Genomic DNA, 17,888 nt, shown 5'->3' with positions numbered 1-17,888 from the left:
ATGATATGTAAGTATATATATTTTTATAATTCTTATAATTTCTAAATAACTTCAAAAAAATATGACTAGATTAATTTCTAGTAAATACTTTATTCTAATTTAAAAATTTAATATTTTTTTTATTATAATTTGTGTAATAAAGATTTTAATGCATATTGAAATCTGCATGATACTATATATTTTCTTAAAATAAGAAAATTAAAGAAAAATAATTTAACAAAATTTAAAATAATTTAACTGAATTTATATTTAATACAAATTGAAAATAAAAAGAAGATGCACAACTGTTACTTGACCCCGACGTGATTTGAACACGCAACCTTCTGATCTGGAGTCAGACGCGCTACCGTTGCGCCACGGAGTCTTTTTTGTTATGTTTATTTAAATATAAATATAAAATAGAAAATATAAATATAAAATATATAAATCAATGATTAATCTTTGCATTATATAGAAATTTATGGCTCTTATGGCTCTATAAATAGTTCTTTCTGTTCAGATAAATAGAAAAATCAGAATTTTTGTTTCATATTCATATTTTTGAAAAATTTAATATGTTCTTTGTGTAATTAGAATCGATAATTATTTTATTAATTTTAATTCACTTTTGATTAATTTTAATTAATTCAATATAAATTAAATTGAAAAGAATTAAATAAATAGGAATTAAATAAATGTTGATTTTTTTGTACATCATAAATACTTTTATATATTTATATATTTTATGAAAAACTTATAACATATATTTTAATAATATAATTTTAATATTTAATAATAATATTTTAAATAATAATTATTTAATAATAACTATTAAGCAATGTATGTAATATATAAATGTGTTAAAATATATTAAGACTATCATTTTCAGAATTTATACAATTTTTAAATTATATTTCCTAAAAAATTACAAGTGATATTGAATAGATTGGATAAATGTGTTAAAATATATAAAGACTATTATTTTCAGAATTTATACAATTTTTAAATTATTTCCTAAAAGATTGCAAGTGATATTGAATAGGAATATCTTGATATCCATAGGGTGTGGCTCGTGGTGGCATCTTCAGAATGAAATATCTATTAGGCTAACATATTATTTAGAAGCATACCATGTCCCAATTGTTGCATCGGTAAAATAGAAAATCATAGAATCGATATAATATACAGTTTTAATCATAAAGAAAATTTTTACTTCTCATTATACTCAATTTATACGTATACTATTTATTTTACCTTTTCTTATATTTTGAATTATTATTCAATAATAGTGAAATAAATGCTTACATGCATTAGAAAATAATTAATTTTCATTTATTTATAATTATATTTGTAAAAATTTAATACGTAAGTACTTAACTATTTTATTTTCGTTTATATATGGACGAAAATTATTAAATTATGAGATAAAAAAATATATTGAATGATAGCTCTATTCTGTAACATAAATATTCGTTAATACATATAAGAAAGTATATATGTAAATTAAATATTTATTTAAACCATATGATATGTATGACAAACATATACAGCCATTTCCTTAACATGTTAGTATATAGTTTATAAAAAAAAGTGTAGGTGTTATTATTCACGGTAAAGAAATAGAAAAGCTCTTTTTATAATTTAGTCTCCTAATAGATATGAATCATGGTGCCGCGTGCCGGCACAACTCATTGAATCTTCAAGAGAGTTCTTTCATCGTCATCTTTCATTAATTGCAAAGATTTGCAAAGATTGGAAAAATGTAATCCATAAATTTAAGAATCCATAATTAAATATATAAAATTATTGGAAAATAAGACAAAAGTAAAATGGCAGCGGTGGGATTCGAACCCACGCCTCCGAAGAGACTGGTGCCTTAAACCAGCGCCTTAGACCGCTCGGCCACGCTACCGTGGTTATATGTGATTTTTATGTAGATATGATATAGAAGTATGACTAATATTTATAAAATAAAATATTTTATATAGAATGTCAAATTATTATTATGTTTCTTATTATTTATTTAATTTTATACATATAGAAATAGAATTGTAAAAAAAAAATTTTCAAAAAGAAATATATAAAAAAATACATTTTAAAAGAAATTATAAAAGTGTGTTAAATTATTTTTAATCAGTGAAAAATAATGTTTACATGATTCTTAAAGCATATTTTCCAAAAAATATATTTAAATATTCGTGTGTGATGAGTACCAAGGTGGGTGGTGAGTAAGTGATCCATATATAGAAGCGTCTCCACATTCACTAACACGAATGCATACCTATCATGCATATATACGCAGCACGGTGGCTGAAGCGTACACTTTTTGAATTTGAGTTGCTTAAGCTCTACCAACGTCTCCAACGTTTTGATATTACAAAAGAGCACTTGCAAACATTCATCATGCCTGGGCGTCCACTTTGGCAGGTAAGTTGTGTGGAAAAGAATTTTATATATAATTTTATATAATAGAATTATTTAATTAAAGCATTTTTATGCAATAAAAATAAAAATAAAGTGAAATTATTTATACTAATTGATATACATAATCTTTAAATTATAAATTACATTCAATTATTGATTCATAATAAATATATAACAAAATATATAATAAATATATAATAATTTTCTATGATAAGTGAAATTATATCACAAATATAAATTAATTATAATTTTAAGTTGAATGGATAAATATGAAAAAATATTTTTTTTTCGCTTTATTTATATATTTATAATTTAAAATATTAATTTATAAAATCACGCATTCTATATATTGTAAATTATTGTATATTATATAGATTCAAAGTATATTATATTTATTGAAATTTTTTGTTGTCTTTTTTTTTAATTTCACATTTTGAAATGATATATGAAAAAATATCTATAATTATTAAAAAATGTTTCATAAAGTATATAATAATGTTAAAAAGTTTTTTAACATTTTTTAATATATTCATTTTTTTTTTCAAACATTTGATTCAATATGCGAATCAAACTATTTTCATCAATGTTTTTAATTCTAGAAAATCTGTAAACTATGAATCATTTGATATATTGATTATTGATATTATATTTGATAAATAATCTTGATTTATATTTATACTTTTAAGCTAATTATAATTATAAAATTCATTCCATTTTTCTATAGTTTTAAAAAATTTTACAATTTTTTAATAATATTATAATATAAAATATAATTACATATTTTGATAAATTATCAAGTATCGTGAAATATAAATATTTGATATGTTAACGATATCATAACGCAAATTCACCATCGAATTCACACGTCGTGTCTGGTATATTACAAGTATCCAAAAATAACTGAAAGGGGTTAAGATATGCCAAACTAAATAAAAGTTTGAATTAAATTCTGTAATATAATAATGTTGAGAAAAGAGAAAAGAGATTAAAAAATTTGTGTCACGATAATGAATGGTGCAATGTATATTTACAAAGTCATAGATATTTTAGAAATTGATGTACTTAAGTTAACTTTTCTATCTATTCTTTAAAAGCACGTTTAAGTCTCTTGAAACTGGAAGAAGAAAGGAAGAGATAAAATACTAAAATGATTTCTTCTGAAATTAAATAATGATTAAAAATTTAGAATAATATATTAATAATAATATATTACTTTTTATAATATATTATAAAATAATATATTATTATAATATAAATGAAATTATAAAAGTTTAAATGTTTAAATGTTTCAGTCATAATTATAATTGTAATGATTATATAGTTATAATTATGATTATGAATGATGTAATAATAATAAAATAGCAGTGTTGCTTTTTTATTTTGTATTAATTGTTATTTACATAGTATTAGCAAATTATGTGAGAATAATAACAATCTTAGAAAAGATATTACACTATTCATTCAGATTGATAAGATAATCTTCAATATAAGAATTTACGTAAAATTTTACATATAAAATAATTGTGAAATTCTATTTATACATAAATTTAAATTATATTACTTCACATGATAATAATAATTTATTTAGAATTTAATAATAATAATAATTTATTTAGAATTTTATCATGTTTCATATTTTTTTCAATAAAGAATTCATGAAAGATAAATTAGTATTCAATATATTGAGTACCTATATCGTGTACATAATATGTATATATTTAATGTATGTATGTTTATAATTTATCTATATATGTAATTACAGTATAACGTGTATTAAATGTCTGCTTTTTTTAATTGTATCAACAACATTTCACATTTATATATATTGAATATATAATAATGAAATTTCATAACATGTAATGTCGGTAACGTATATTGAGATTATAGACTACATTGTTGTAATATCTACAAGATATGTTTTTATAGATATTCGACGAGAAAAAAAATACCGATTTGATTGAATTTTTTTCAGATAAAAAGATCAGCTATAAATTAGTGACTAAATATTTAAAATTGATTGCTAATTCCATTCTTCAACTATGTATATTTCAAGATCGATAAATAGATAGTGGAAGAATATTTATATCTATGTAAATGTTATATAGATTTTTGTGTTTTTATGTTTTATAAGTATTTTATTATGTATTTTTTACGTATTGTAGAAAATTTACATATGTCGAGTATTGCCAAATCCACCGTGGCCAGCTTGACTAGCTCCTTTGTTGTATCCCATTTGTAAATTGAGATGGCCCTCGCTTGCTCGAAGTTGATCTTCTGTGAACAATCTTTTGTTTTCTTCGGCCATTTTTGGTCCTAAACGTGGACCTGTATATTCAGGATGTTTTTGTGTCTATAGAGAAGAGAATCACGATTTATTGAATGTTTATTCTTCTCTGAAATTTTAAAATTAAATTAATTTCACGATACTTACTATCCTGCCCAAAGCATAAAGGCACAATGTAACCTGTGGAATATTGCGCTTTTCGAATAGATCAGCTGTTTGGAAGATTTCCTCTTGCGGGACACCGTATTCTTTAATGGCTGCTTGGAATCTGACCAAAAATAACGATAATATCTATTAATTGCAAATTATTAATGGAAAAATGTAAATTTAAATTGAAATATAGTTTGAATTATTATAAGTATATACCTCTGAACATTTTCCATAAGCTGGAAATTAGTTCCTTTGGTCTGAATCTTTTTTACTGAACCAGGCGCCAATTTATTGATAAGCTTGCACAAGATCACTCCATCTTTGAGTATATCTTCGTAATTTCCAGGTGGAAGTTTTTCTCCTAGGACGGTTTCGATCCATGTTAAAATCTCATTCTCTTGTTCCTTGTTGCGTGCCTAGAAACCGGAAGTTTTATCTTCGTCAATTGTATCCTCTTAAATTAGAAACATATGGTAGATATAGTGGCACAGATATCGATTTAGGAGTCAGGGATGATCCAGCGAAGTTGCCGGGCAATTTAAAAATGTCAGGGACAGAAATAGATCACGACGGTATTACGTTACCGCGGATATTAAGCAAACATCGAAAATAAAATACGCCGACCGATTTATTGGCTTTTATTAAAACTGGCAAGAAGCAACAATATTCGGCCACCTGTTTCTGTGCCGTGAATCTTCAATTTTACTAATTTCTGGTAAAATTGTTTATAAGACGAAATTATTTACATTTCTGGCATTCTGACAATTGTTTCGTTTTTACAACTTTTTTTTTTTTGTATTGTTTTTTGTCTTTTAGAATGATCTTTTAGAATGAACTATGCAAAAGAAACTTGAAAATATCGAAATATCTTTTAATCGATAATTATATCTCACAATGTTTTTTCATATAATATTTTCATATAATAGATCTCTTTTTTCATAAGTGAGAGATTATCGAGAAGGGAACATGGATATGAATATTTTTCTCTGATAAATATAAGCAATTTATTAACATCTTTTGCATCGATCTATAATGCCAACGAATTGACGTAAATGAAATCTGGCATCTATTTATTTACGATAGATCAGTATTTATAGCAAAAATAAGCTCTAATACGTTACGATTTTCCACGTGAGTTTGCCTCGAATATTTCAACGATTGCATCGTCTTACTAGAAGTCTATTTTTATTCGATCGAAAAATAAGGATTAATGATGATCTTGCAAGAAAATGTTCGGAATATCTGCAATGTATCAAATCTTTCTAAGCAATATAATCTTTTTCGAACACTCTCGAGATCGTATTTTAAGCTTTATTCTCAAGGGACATGATGTTTTCATTCGAACTTATCTCGAAAACGTAACACCTGATGCAAAGATTTATTAAATTTAAAATTAAATTGATTAATTTTCGAGTCTTTATTCCAGCAATTTTAGTTATTAATCAAATGAATATATCCATTGATTGCTTTTAAAAATGTACGAAAAGTTCGCTTCATTGATCGTATTTAATAATAGATTATGAATATATTTGAAGTTTGAAATATAATTAATAATCAAAATTGATCAATAAATTTTTAGAAACTAAAACAAAAATTTTATAAATATATAAATTTTATAAATTTTAAATCTGAGGAGGAAATTATTGCAATAATAATCTTTTTTCAGTTTCTTGAATTAACGGCTTGAAAATATTGTTAAAATATATATATTATGTAAGAATATTTATCTTAGGATATAAATATTCTGAACGAGAAGTAGGAGATATGCGTCAAAATCGATCGCTATTACAAATTACAAAATTTCGAGTTTTATTATTATTATTTTTTTTTTTTGTATCTATTATCCTATGTATTTTTTTGTATCTATTATCTATTGATTGGATTAAAAACAAATTGTTGCAAACCTATTTTACAATATCTTTCAAACTCTTCATATTTCCAATCCCTATTAATTTTTTTCTTTACAATTCGGATTAATCCAAAATTTTGGGAAAATCGCCAGAACGAAATAGTCCAAAATTTATTGTAATTAGGATTCTAAAATAAGGAAAACTAAAATACAGCAATAACATAATTAATTAAATTATTCATTTTTGTTATAATCCCATTATATCATTATTTGACGAATAGTTGCTAAGATATCGCGATTCCGCATTGCATTATTTCCATGTGGAACGTACACATCGACAGGATAATGAACACATACCGGCATGTTTCCTTATTTTTCTTTTGTTGAACGCCGGCGATGTTGCCACGGAGATAATGTGTGCTTTTCGTTGAAACTAACTTTTAAATGATGACGCTAACTAGAGACTAAGTCGGACGCTGTGCGTCTCGACGCTATATGCCGATACCCCCTCCGTCGCATCCTTTCCACCGACATTCAGAAAAGAGTATTTTTTGGCCAGTTGCCCACTGGGTATTCCCATACTCCCGCCCACGATCAGATCTTGACACTGCAAATCCTATTTACTAGATTGAACGAAAATGTGCTTATAATGATTGAGAAAATTTTTTTTCTTTTGTTATTTTGTCATCAACTTTGATTATTTCTAAAAACTTTAAAATAAATATAAATAGAATACTAAAATTTAAGAAGTATTTAAGAAATATGATCAATATTTAATTTAGAAAATTCAGGAATGATGATTTTAAAATAAAGAAAATACAGATTTTAATTTTTTTTTGTTTATATAAATATTAATTATATAATTATATTAATTATATATTATATTAATTATATAAAATTAGTTTCAAAGATCTTTTGGCCATATATCATAATTGATTCACAATTTTCCTCGTTCCTACAAGACTGGATTGCTTATTTTTGTATTTCATATTCAAAGACGTTTTCTTTTTCTTTCCTCTTATCTTTTGTGCAAATAATTTTGCCTTTGAAGATTTACAATTCTTCAATCCCATGTAATTTTACATATAGCATTTCGATGAAACCGAATTCTCGAAATACTAAGTGACTAATTATCAAAAATATATGCAATTTTAAGAATAGAAAAGAGAATAATCTGAAACTGGAGTTGAAGTTAAAGTTCACAATAAATGACTAAATATTTATTGTTTATTGTTAAATCATTAACAATAAGTCACATCGCTGATGTCATTGACATCATAGATGGAAAAAATCTGTGATTGATGACAAAGTTGTGGAAAAGTTCGAACAAGTGGGTGTTTTTTCTGACGATGAACAATGTTTAACTGGTCCGTGGACGAACGCCAGATGAAAGACACCGATAACAGCAAGACGCTTGTAATTTCTGGATTCTGGCCACTTCTCGAAGGGTGAGGCCACCGCCGAGTTTAGATTTCATCAATCGACACTATTTCCAAATTTATCGTAATACAACAGAATTGCGTAAATGGCTGGAGCGGATATTTATATTTGCGTTCTTTATATCGGGATTGAATTACATAACAAATATAAGTTTAATAATACAGTTAATGTGATTATTATTACTTCCTGAAATCTTTAATAATTGTATCTATTTAGAATATTTTTCTTGTGATCAATAAAATGATTTTAATTTAACACTTTTTGCGAGATTGATTCTTTATTTAATTGGTTCCGAAATATTAAAATGAAAAAAGTTAGTTGAAAATTGTTGGATTCTTTTGTTTCATTCGGAATTAAAAGCAATAAGAAAAAATATAATATAATAAATATAATATAATAAAATATAATAAAATATAATACAATAAAATAACTTACATATTATTTGGTTAAAGGAGAGAAAGAATGGAGTAAGATTCCATTATATAGCATCCTTCCACGTGTACTTAGCATGCTACCTCTTGCTTTCGTGTTTTCCTGTGACAATGCATTTCCAATAAATACTTAACGCATCCCTTGACTTGCAGTCAATTGCAGATACATTGTTCATAAATAGTACCTGAAAAATTGAGTTCAAGAAAAAATCGTATTTTAAATTTATTTATATGTATTTATAATAATACATTATTAAAGAAATATCTTGAATAATTTCTTAATATATGAAATTAAGTTTCAAAATTACATTTATTTATTCATATTTTATATTTAAAATATACATAGTTTCGTGCCTACATTCACTCGAATTGTTAGTTACTCATCTTGCTACGAGATGGCGTCGAGGAAGAAAGGATTCTCACTGTCGAAAGATTACGACAGTGTTATTAGTAGGGCTGAGGAAGATAGATTCGTTAGCTTTGCGCAGTGGCGATATCGTAACCAATGAGGTTCTACCGAGGTGCGATTATTGCTAGTTGAAAACTTTTACCAATACCCCGCCATGACGATGTGAAATACCATCGGCTACGGCAATTTTTGAAAGTTTCTGCGGAAACTGATAAATTTGTTACAAAAACAAAAATCATTAGGAAAAAATACATAATTTGTTTCATAAAAAAATTTTAAGATTGGGTGACATGTACATAAATGAATATGAATTTAAAATTTAATTAGTTAATAATTTTTTAAATTATTTTTTAAGCTTAACATTGCATTGAAAATATTGATTATCATTAAATCATGATAAAAGGAACTATTAAGCATACTGCTATATAAAGTTATTAATATCATTAAAAAAATATTAAAATAATTTTTAAAACATTTTGATTATAGGTTGCTGGCAAGCGAGAACCGAACCAAGAAGCCGAGGCTCAACAATGGATTGAACAAGTAATTGGAGAGAAATTTCCAGCAGGTATAATCATTAATTTTTTTAATACTTGATCATTTATTTTTAAGCTTAAGATAAAATGAATTGAAGTTTATCAATAATATCATTCCTTTGCTCCACATACTGTCATATATAAACTCCTGTTCTCCGGAGGTGGTGTAGTTCGAAAAGCGTGTCAATAACACCACCCCCGTTTAAGATCAATGTAACGCATACAAAGGCTAACTTCAACCCTATAATATCCGGATACGAATGTCAGACTGCGTGACGTAGTAAAGGTTAAACTTGTTGACTAGGTCAGTTATTGGAATATCTAATTCTAATATATGAAAGATGTTTATAAGTACAATGTTTATACGGTACAAAAATTTATAATAAAGAATAATTTTTAAGAACAATCTAAAATGAAACAAAAGATTAATAAAAAAAAAATTATAAGGAAAATAGTAACCTTAATTTTATATATAATTCTTAAATTTAGATATTAAATAATAATTATTGATCGCGACAAGCTAATATTGGAATACGAATAGAGAACGAAAGGTGGTTGGTGACAGGAGCTGTTAAGGGTAATTTCATCCTCCATTTATCGATGTTCTCCTAATCAAACGCGCGCTTTGTTACGTCATTCGAGTCACCCTATTGAACGGGAAACTGGATAACAACCCCTACGTCGAACGTGTACCCCTGGTTTAAGAAATACGTGAGGCGACGATGCAATTGCCATGTTGAACATATGACTATATATCTTTACTCGTATAACGATTAATTATTTAAGAACAGTATTTGAATTAAAATAAATAGAATATTTAATATTTTTTATGTTTGTACGATATCAGATTGCAATATTTTAAAATTAAAAAGATTACATTCTTATTTTTAAAACTTTTATTCAATAAATTTGATTCCTAAAATAAATAATTATCATATTAGCATAAAAATAATTAAATTCCATCATATAGCTAGATTTTGTATTATGTCACAAACTATCCCTTAATATTATGTAGTATAAGTTCCACCCACAGCAAGAAATAGCTCTACACGATGATGTAAGCCGGGTATTTGAAGCTTTTGATGTTATTGACTCGTTTGAAAATTGAACTTAGACAACTGCTTTAGTTCATTGCCTTTATCTTCCACCCACATTTTTATCCTTCTAATTCATTCTTAGTATTGCTGACCTTTGATGACCTGCAATCGGAATTGGTATTTCTCAAGATTCTCAATTCTTTCAATTGTGGATGTTAGCCTGTTCCTGGAAGCTCGTGTGGCATGCTGGACCCTTGTATAGTTTGCATAAAAGATAGAAATATTATTTAAACGAGAGAAAAATTATATATTATTTGAACATTAAAATTTTTTTAATAATTTTGAAGATTTATTTGAGTATAAAACTTTGAATATCTTAAAATAAAATTTTTTAAATCAAATCAGTTATTTCTTACAATACAACAATTATTTAATTATATCATGTTAAATAATTGTGAAATTAAGATTATAAAATATATTAAAACAATATTAAAAGTTATCTTTCTGTGATTGGAAATTGATAATATAAATTGAAATTAGATTTTTTATCATTAATTGCATAGACAATAAGTAAAATAAAATCAAGCTGAAGGATCCGTTAAACGATTTTTAACAATCACTTGCCGACGATGTATATTGATTTAGCGTCATCTGTTCATCATGTTACGTCGTAAGGACGCCAATGTATCAGGATCGCATATGAGAGTCTGGATAGTCAAGTCAAACATCGCATTGTGTCATTTTTCGTATTGATCTTCTTGCGATATTCTTTTTTTTTTATTTTCATCTTCTGAAACAAATTTAAATTTAAGAATTATTCATAATAATTGAACTTTTATTATCTTTAATTTATTTAGTAAATTTATAAAAAAATTTAAAACAAAAGATGTTAAATATTATATTTTACAATTTATATGTCTATATATACAATTATGTATATATATATATATATATATATAGAACTTACAGTATTTATTGTAAATCCTAATTTAAATTTTCATAATAATCATATTTTATTTTTTCAATATTTAATTTCTGTTATAGATAAATAATTTTTAAAATTATTTATAACAAAATAAATATCATTCGATTATTTCCTTTCTTTAATTATAGCACTTTATAATGTTTCATATTATTAAAAACATTCTCTAAATATTAACAAGAAGAAATCCAAGAATTTGAAAAAAGGAAGTGTCAGTCATCAATTCGTCACAGTGGTACAAATAACTTGCTTACACCAGGATACTAGCAAATGTTTGAGAAATTTATGGCTTATTCGCCATATATAAGCATCAATGTATCGATTCTTATACCTATTATATATTTCTCTTTTTTCTTCTTGAAAGATAATTTTAGCACAGATATTGAACATCTTGTCTATGATTTTTATAAATAGGAGCTATCGATATGTTAAAGTAGTCGTCACGAAACGTTGCGTGATATCACGAAAGCTCGCAGTTACTAGGGTAGTAACGAGGGATAGTAGATGAATTTATGGCTTTCCCGCTGACCAAGGACTGCTTTCCATTCATTGTGTTCGTTCAGAAAATAAGAATATTTTCTTTGGAAGAAATTGCAATTCATTCGATTAAAAGATTGAAGAGAAACATCAACGAGTGTCAGTTGTCCGTCAGAAGATCGTCAATGACGTCATTCTGAGACTAACCTACCAGGATTACAGCCCGAGGGTAGATTTACGATCAAAAGCAACAGGTAGTAGCCTCAGATTGCGTTTCATTTAAATATAGCTATCTATAAAGAGATTTTAATTAATCAATGATTTATATTAATGCTTTATAATTTTGCACGAATATTTTATGATGTAGAATAAAATAAATTTGTATAAAATTGCAATTTTAGATTAAAAAAAAATTTCGCTTAAATATCAAAAAATCTCTTTATAATTTTTAATTTTTATTTTTTATTGAGATTATTAAAAATGTAAGAATTTAATCAAGAATCATAAAGTGTTAATTTATTAATTAATATAGATTAATGCATTATACGAGAAAAGACTGATGATAGAATTTCATTTATTATAAAAATAAAGGAAAACTAACTTCTATGTGTAAGATTTGTTCCCGCGAAACCTGTTGCTCGCTGGCGATCGTAAATTCAAGCCGAGGATGTTGTCCTGGTGAAAACGGTGTGTTTGACGTCTTTATGACATGAAACTGACATTAAATCGATACTGAAACACACAAACGAGTTCGTTGAAATTCATAGATTCATTCCTGCTAAAGATTTCCTTTCTTTTTATATTAATAGTTAATAATCTTATGCATTTTTATGAATTGTTTTATTTTTAATTTCTTCTATATTTATTAATATGAGATAGGAGATGTATTTATATTTGTTTAAGTAGATTAAATATTACAACATGCGTTCTTACCATTGTCTTTCATAATTAACTATTATCGTTTCTTTCAATTATATTACTCAATATTTATTATTTCTTTAAATATAATAGTATTATTTCTATAAAATTTCTAAAAAAAAACATATATATATTTATATATATATAAAATATATTTTAATATGTTTTATCGATTTCATATCAAACTGTCGAGACATGACGACTATGACGTGTTAACGTAACAGGATACTATCGGGGATGGTAATAGTTTCCGATTCACCAATACATATTATTGCGACTCGATATTTTTTTGATACATAGTATCGGATATGAACAAAGACAGCAATAAGACATACAACATCTGAAAAATATCAGGCTAACATATGTGTTTGCTCAAGTACTAAAGAAAGCGGTGAAGAATCATAATAGAAAAGTCGGTCTAGATCTGAAAGGCGTTCAATCGATTTTCTGTCATCTTCTTGCGTTTACGACATCTCATCGTGTTTCAATATTACCAGGAATGTATCAGTATGTCACGCTTGTTTATATTCTATTTGCCCGCGTTCATCTGGAAGTGGATGCTGGATACTGTCACCCTCGGGCTGTTACCTGGATATTGTGGAAAAGCGACTGGTTTGCTCGATTCATTTCATATACGTAGTTGAAACATATATAGTATTATTTCTTCTTATAAGATAAATTATTCCTATAAAAGAAATATTTTTATTGCATTTACAACATAAAAAATTAATCTTATCTTTTAAAAAAAATTAGTTTAACTATATATATATATCTTTACATATATATACATATATTTCTAATAAATTTTGATAGTAAATGAGATTTCAAAAATAATCTTGTTATAAATAATTAGATAAATTTTTTAAATACTAAATATATTCTGTTTATGAAAATTATTGTTTAATTATAATTGTACAATATTCATAATCAATATTCATAATAAATATAAATATATATATAAATATATGATATATGATATATTTAAAAAATATGTGATTAAATTATTATTCTTGTTATTTAAAAATTAGAAATTAATTAAGAATTAACTGAATATATTAATTGATGCTAATCAACTGTCGAATACTCATCAATCGAAAATTCAAGCACACGACCAGTTTTATATTAGGCGAACAGATTTTGGGGTAAGCATATAATGGCATCCCCTCCATTGTAAAACCACGTGACATGTTGTCCTTATAAGATCAGGATAGTAGTCCTTTGAACAATCAATTCTTGTCCCAAAAATTCTTTGGAAGAATTATATATGTAATAAATTATACAGATATTAGTTATTGCAAACATATGCATATTTGTATTGTAATATATAACAAAATAAAAAAGTTAAGAAATGTTTACTTGTAAGTACAATATTATAATTTGTCATAATGATCTTTCTTACTTTTCCATATAATACATAGTTATATAATACATAGTTCAGTTTCAGTGTTTATTTCTATACAAAATATATATATATAACTGAAGAATTACTTGCTTAGTATGTTTTCTTAATAACTCTGTAACTTTCATATTCATAGATGCTGCATATATTATTCATTACTACCATTGTGTATAATCGACACATAATATATATATATATATATATCTATATATAAAATATATAATTAATAAGTTTTATTTATCTTAGAATCTTGACAAGTCATTTATTTAAACACTTATTTTATTATTATTTGCATTTCTACTTTTATTTTCCTCCAGATATTATTTTATCTAACATATAACTTATTTTAATAACAAATGCTTTCATATATGTATAAGTAATTTATGAAGGAGAACCAACTGTTGCGCTCATCGACTGCAGCGCTTCATTGTTCACGTATCGATACAATTTATAAAGTTGCTCACTAGAGAGCGTAGTATGTCAATACATTCGATATATCGAAACGTATGTATCGAATTGGTAGGAAAACTTGACAATAAACGATACATGCTTGATATCGATACATGAGCTCTAGTCAGATGCTGGGTTCCTGGCAATTTGAGATGTAGCGTGTCTTTCGAATGGCGACGAGATTGCTTCAACGCACGATTCACGACGATTGCAAGACAATGATGGCGTTGATCGAGACACATCGTTGGAGACCAAAAAAAAAAAAACGAACAGAAGACGGAGGCGTTTTTCCTGATCTTTCGACCAACAGGCAAAAAATGCCATGCCCCCTTGGCGCGCCTCTTGGTATAATGGGATGCCATAAACGAATGCTGGTGCATGCAGCCTCTGTTATTATTTCGTGGCAATCTCGATCGCAGTAGTAGAAGGGGAAGGATAAAACAAAAAAAAACGACTGTTGGCATTCATTTGATAATTGGCTGGCCAACAATGAAAATCAATGGCTGACACGAAATGCGCATGTCATTTGCTATAGTATTTTAAAAGTTATGCTTTATCCCGGGAAAAGTGAGATTTATTTTTCTGTTATCCTGATGCTACTGTGGTTCTTGGCATTCTTTCCATTATTAGATTTTCTTTTTTCCCTTAGTTTTTCCTAGTTATATCAATTACAGAAAAAAACGATCATTTCAATTTAATAGGTTAAAGAATGAAGATGACATTCTCTTTTTCATTTATATTCTTTTATGTTTTTAATACTATGTTAATAATATTAATCTATATTAATATATATATTAATATATCTATATTAATTAATGGAATATATGCTTTTAGGTATGAATTATGAGGATGCTTTGCGAGATGGTGTATTGCTTTGTAAACTTATGAACAAATTACAGCCAGATCTCATCACCAAAATCAATATATCTGGTGGTGATTATAAGATGATGGACAATCTTAATCAGTATGTATTGCAAGAAATATAAGAATTATGGATGAATAATTTAAATATTATTGATATTTGAAATTAACATTTAATTTAACATTGCAATGAAAATTGAGTATTAAAATAAGATTTAATTTTCTAACTAATTTACATCACTTGCGTAGTGAGCTTTCTTTGATATTATGCTTTCCTGCTGTACAGTCGAGTTTACGCGATCGACAGTGTTTTACTCTCGATTCAATCTATCGAAGTCGAGAGTATTGGTCACGTAGCCGTTCAGATCGAGAGATCAAACGATATGCGATTATTGACTTCAAATCGATGCTCTTAGCGCGAAATTTTAGTTGTCTTATTCTTTCTATGTTAGTTAATAGCCTGATAAAAAACTATTAATAAAGTCTGAGGAATTTAATGGAATCATCGCAATTATTCTATAAAGAATGTAAAAAAACATATCATAAAATATACAATTATTGTTTCATAAAAAGATCTATAAAATTATCGTAATAGAGTTCATATTTATTTAAAAAAATGTGACTAATGCAAAAATACAAAACATTTGATAAAAATGTTTTTATGTATTTTTAATATTTCAATTTACATCATTTAATTAATTTTTTATTTATAAAAGATTTAATTATAAAATTAAAATATTATTATTAAAACTTTGATAAAAGATTTATTTGTTTTGCTTAAAAGTTAGTTTAAACATAATTAATGTTATGTTTAAATAAATATAACAAAAAGAATAAAATGCATAAGATATTTTGAACAAAACTTTGTGCAAGATTTTAGTAAAATGCAATGAACGTGACATTTGTTATATCTGACTATGATGATGCGTGCGCATGTCGGCAATTGGCGCGTTTCAATGTTTAAGAGCGCTTTCCTGAGTAGTGGGGCGAACGATGCGCAGCGCGGCCACTCCGCATTACTCCCTTTTTATGCGGAAAGCAGAAGTAACTTAGAGGTTAAGAATCTTCATCATGTATGCTTCTTTTGTTTCTACATTCCTTATACTCGGAGAGTTCATTAATACTGGCCTGCCTCAAGTTTCTTATATTACATAACTCTGTCGAAGCCGACAAAATGGCAGTTCCATGTATGTAATTTATATTTATATTGTATTAAATATTGTCATTAAATTCATATTTATGATTTATAAAATGAAAATATATGATTAATAAAATAATACTAATATTAAATATTTTATTTTATATTATTAATTTTAACATTTTTATTTTTTAATTTTTAAAATTATTAATTGTATGTATTAATATTAATATAAAATACATGAATTAATATAATTGAAGTTAAAAATATTCTTATATTATTGTATATATATTTTTATATTATTAATACACACACATACACACACACACACACACACACACAATATTGTTTGAATATTAAATAATTTTATTCAATGATGTTTCATGTATTTGCTTGTTTAGTAGAAAATTACTATCATTATATAATAATTTTTATAAGTTTAAAGAGATTTCAATGATTATTGCACACATTTGGATTAATTATCTAATTCAATTCTATTTCGCTATGTTAATTAGGTATGCCTTTTGTTTGAAAAAGCAAATTTTAGTGACATTGTTATAAATTATTTTAGACATTATTATAATTTATAATTTATTTTAAATTTTATTATTTTCATTATAGATTTCAGAAAGCATGCATAAAATATGGAGTACCAGATGTAGATTTATTCCAAGCAGTTGATTTGATAGAAAGGAAAAATATCGCGCAAGTGACCAATACTATTTTTGCTATCGGCCGCACAGTAATAATTTTTGTCGAATATATTTTCTGTATATTACAAAAAAGAAAATAATAATAATAACAAATGAATTTCTAGACATATAAACATCCAGAATGGCGTGGTCCATGGCTAGGACCAAAACCGGCAGAAGAAAATAAACGACATTTCACAGAAGAACAATTAAGGGCTGGTGAAGGTTATATTGGTCTTCAAGCTGGTACCAATAAAGGAGCTACTCAAGCTGGACAAAACTTTGGAGCTACAAGAAAGATCCTTCTTGGAAAATAATATTTATGCAATATTTTGAAATATTTTTAAAGTTTTTAAATAATTTAAAATTAATTTTAATCAAAATGTTGATTGATATTTAGAAAGAATATGATTAATTATATTAACAAAAAAT

General features: G+C 25.9%; 2 protein-coding genes and 3 non-coding genes across 5 annotated transcripts; 2 read left to right on the top strand and 3 right to left on the bottom strand.

The window, feature by feature from the left end:
• Window positions 1-292: 292 nt before the first annotated feature.
• On the bottom strand, window positions 293-364 carry Trnaw-cca. The gene has a single exon. It is a non-coding gene; the product is annotated as a tRNA-Trp (tRNA).
• Window positions 365-1,809: 1,445 nt separating this feature from the next.
• Window positions 1,810-1,891, bottom strand: Trnal-aag. The gene has a single exon. It is a non-coding gene; the product is annotated as a tRNA-Leu (tRNA).
• Window positions 1,892-2,249: 358 nt separating this feature from the next.
• Window positions 2,250-17,888, top strand: LOC122712850 (muscle-specific protein 20-like). The gene is made up of 5 exons (XM_043932802.1): window positions 2,250-2,406; window positions 9,453-9,534; window positions 15,600-15,729; window positions 17,386-17,506; window positions 17,582-17,888. The coding sequence occupies exons 1-5, from the start codon at window positions 2,266-2,268 to the stop codon at window positions 17,771-17,773; spliced, it is 666 nt and encodes a 221-aa protein (XP_043788737.1). The 5' UTR covers window positions 2,250-2,265; the 3' UTR covers window positions 17,774-17,888.
• Window positions 4,518-7,173, bottom strand: LOC122712851 (myophilin). Its single transcript, XM_043932803.1, has 4 exons — window positions 7,044-7,173; window positions 5,054-5,253; window positions 4,835-4,955; window positions 4,518-4,753 (listed from the first exon to the last, which is right to left on the bottom strand). The coding sequence occupies exons 1-4, from the start codon at window positions 7,047-7,049 to the stop codon at window positions 4,571-4,573; spliced, it is 510 nt and encodes a 169-aa protein (XP_043788738.1). The 5' UTR covers window positions 7,050-7,173; the 3' UTR covers window positions 4,518-4,570.
• LOC122713072 lies at window positions 9,034-9,174 on the top strand. Its single transcript, XR_006346450.1, has one exon. It is a non-coding gene; the product is annotated as a U4 spliceosomal RNA (small nuclear RNA).

This window comes from Apis laboriosa, unplaced genomic scaffold (genome assembly GCF_014066325.1).
Source record: "Apis laboriosa isolate Shangri-la unplaced genomic scaffold, ASM1406632v1 scaffold21_cov150, whole genome shotgun sequence".
Lineage (NCBI taxonomy): Eukaryota > Metazoa > Arthropoda > Insecta > Hymenoptera > Apidae > Apis > Apis laboriosa.
Note: the sequence above shows the minus strand (reverse complement) of the source record. Positions and strands in the feature narration are given on the sequence as shown.

Bases quoted from the DNA above. Each gene is read 5' to 3' on its own strand.
- LOC122712850 (XM_043932802.1), top strand. From the start codon at position 2,266: ATGCATATATACGCAGCACGGTGGCTGAAGCGTACACTTTTTGAATTT. The intron at 2,407-9,452 runs GTAAGTTGTGTG...TTTTGATTATAG, and splicing joins CTGGGCGTCCACTTTGGCAG to GTTGCTGGCAAGCGAGAACC. The intron at 17,507-17,581 runs GTAATAATTTTT...ATGAATTTCTAG, and splicing joins TTTTTGCTATCGGCCGCACA to ACATATAAACATCCAGAATG.
- LOC122712851 (XM_043932803.1), bottom strand. The intron at 4,956-5,053 runs GTATATACTTAT...ATTTTTGGTCAG, and splicing joins CTTATGGAAAATGTTCAGAG to ATTCCAAGCAGCCATTAAAG. The intron at 4,754-4,834 runs GTAAGTATCGTG...TCTTCTCTATAG, and splicing joins TTTATGCTTTGGGCAGGATA to ACACAAAAACATCCTGAATA.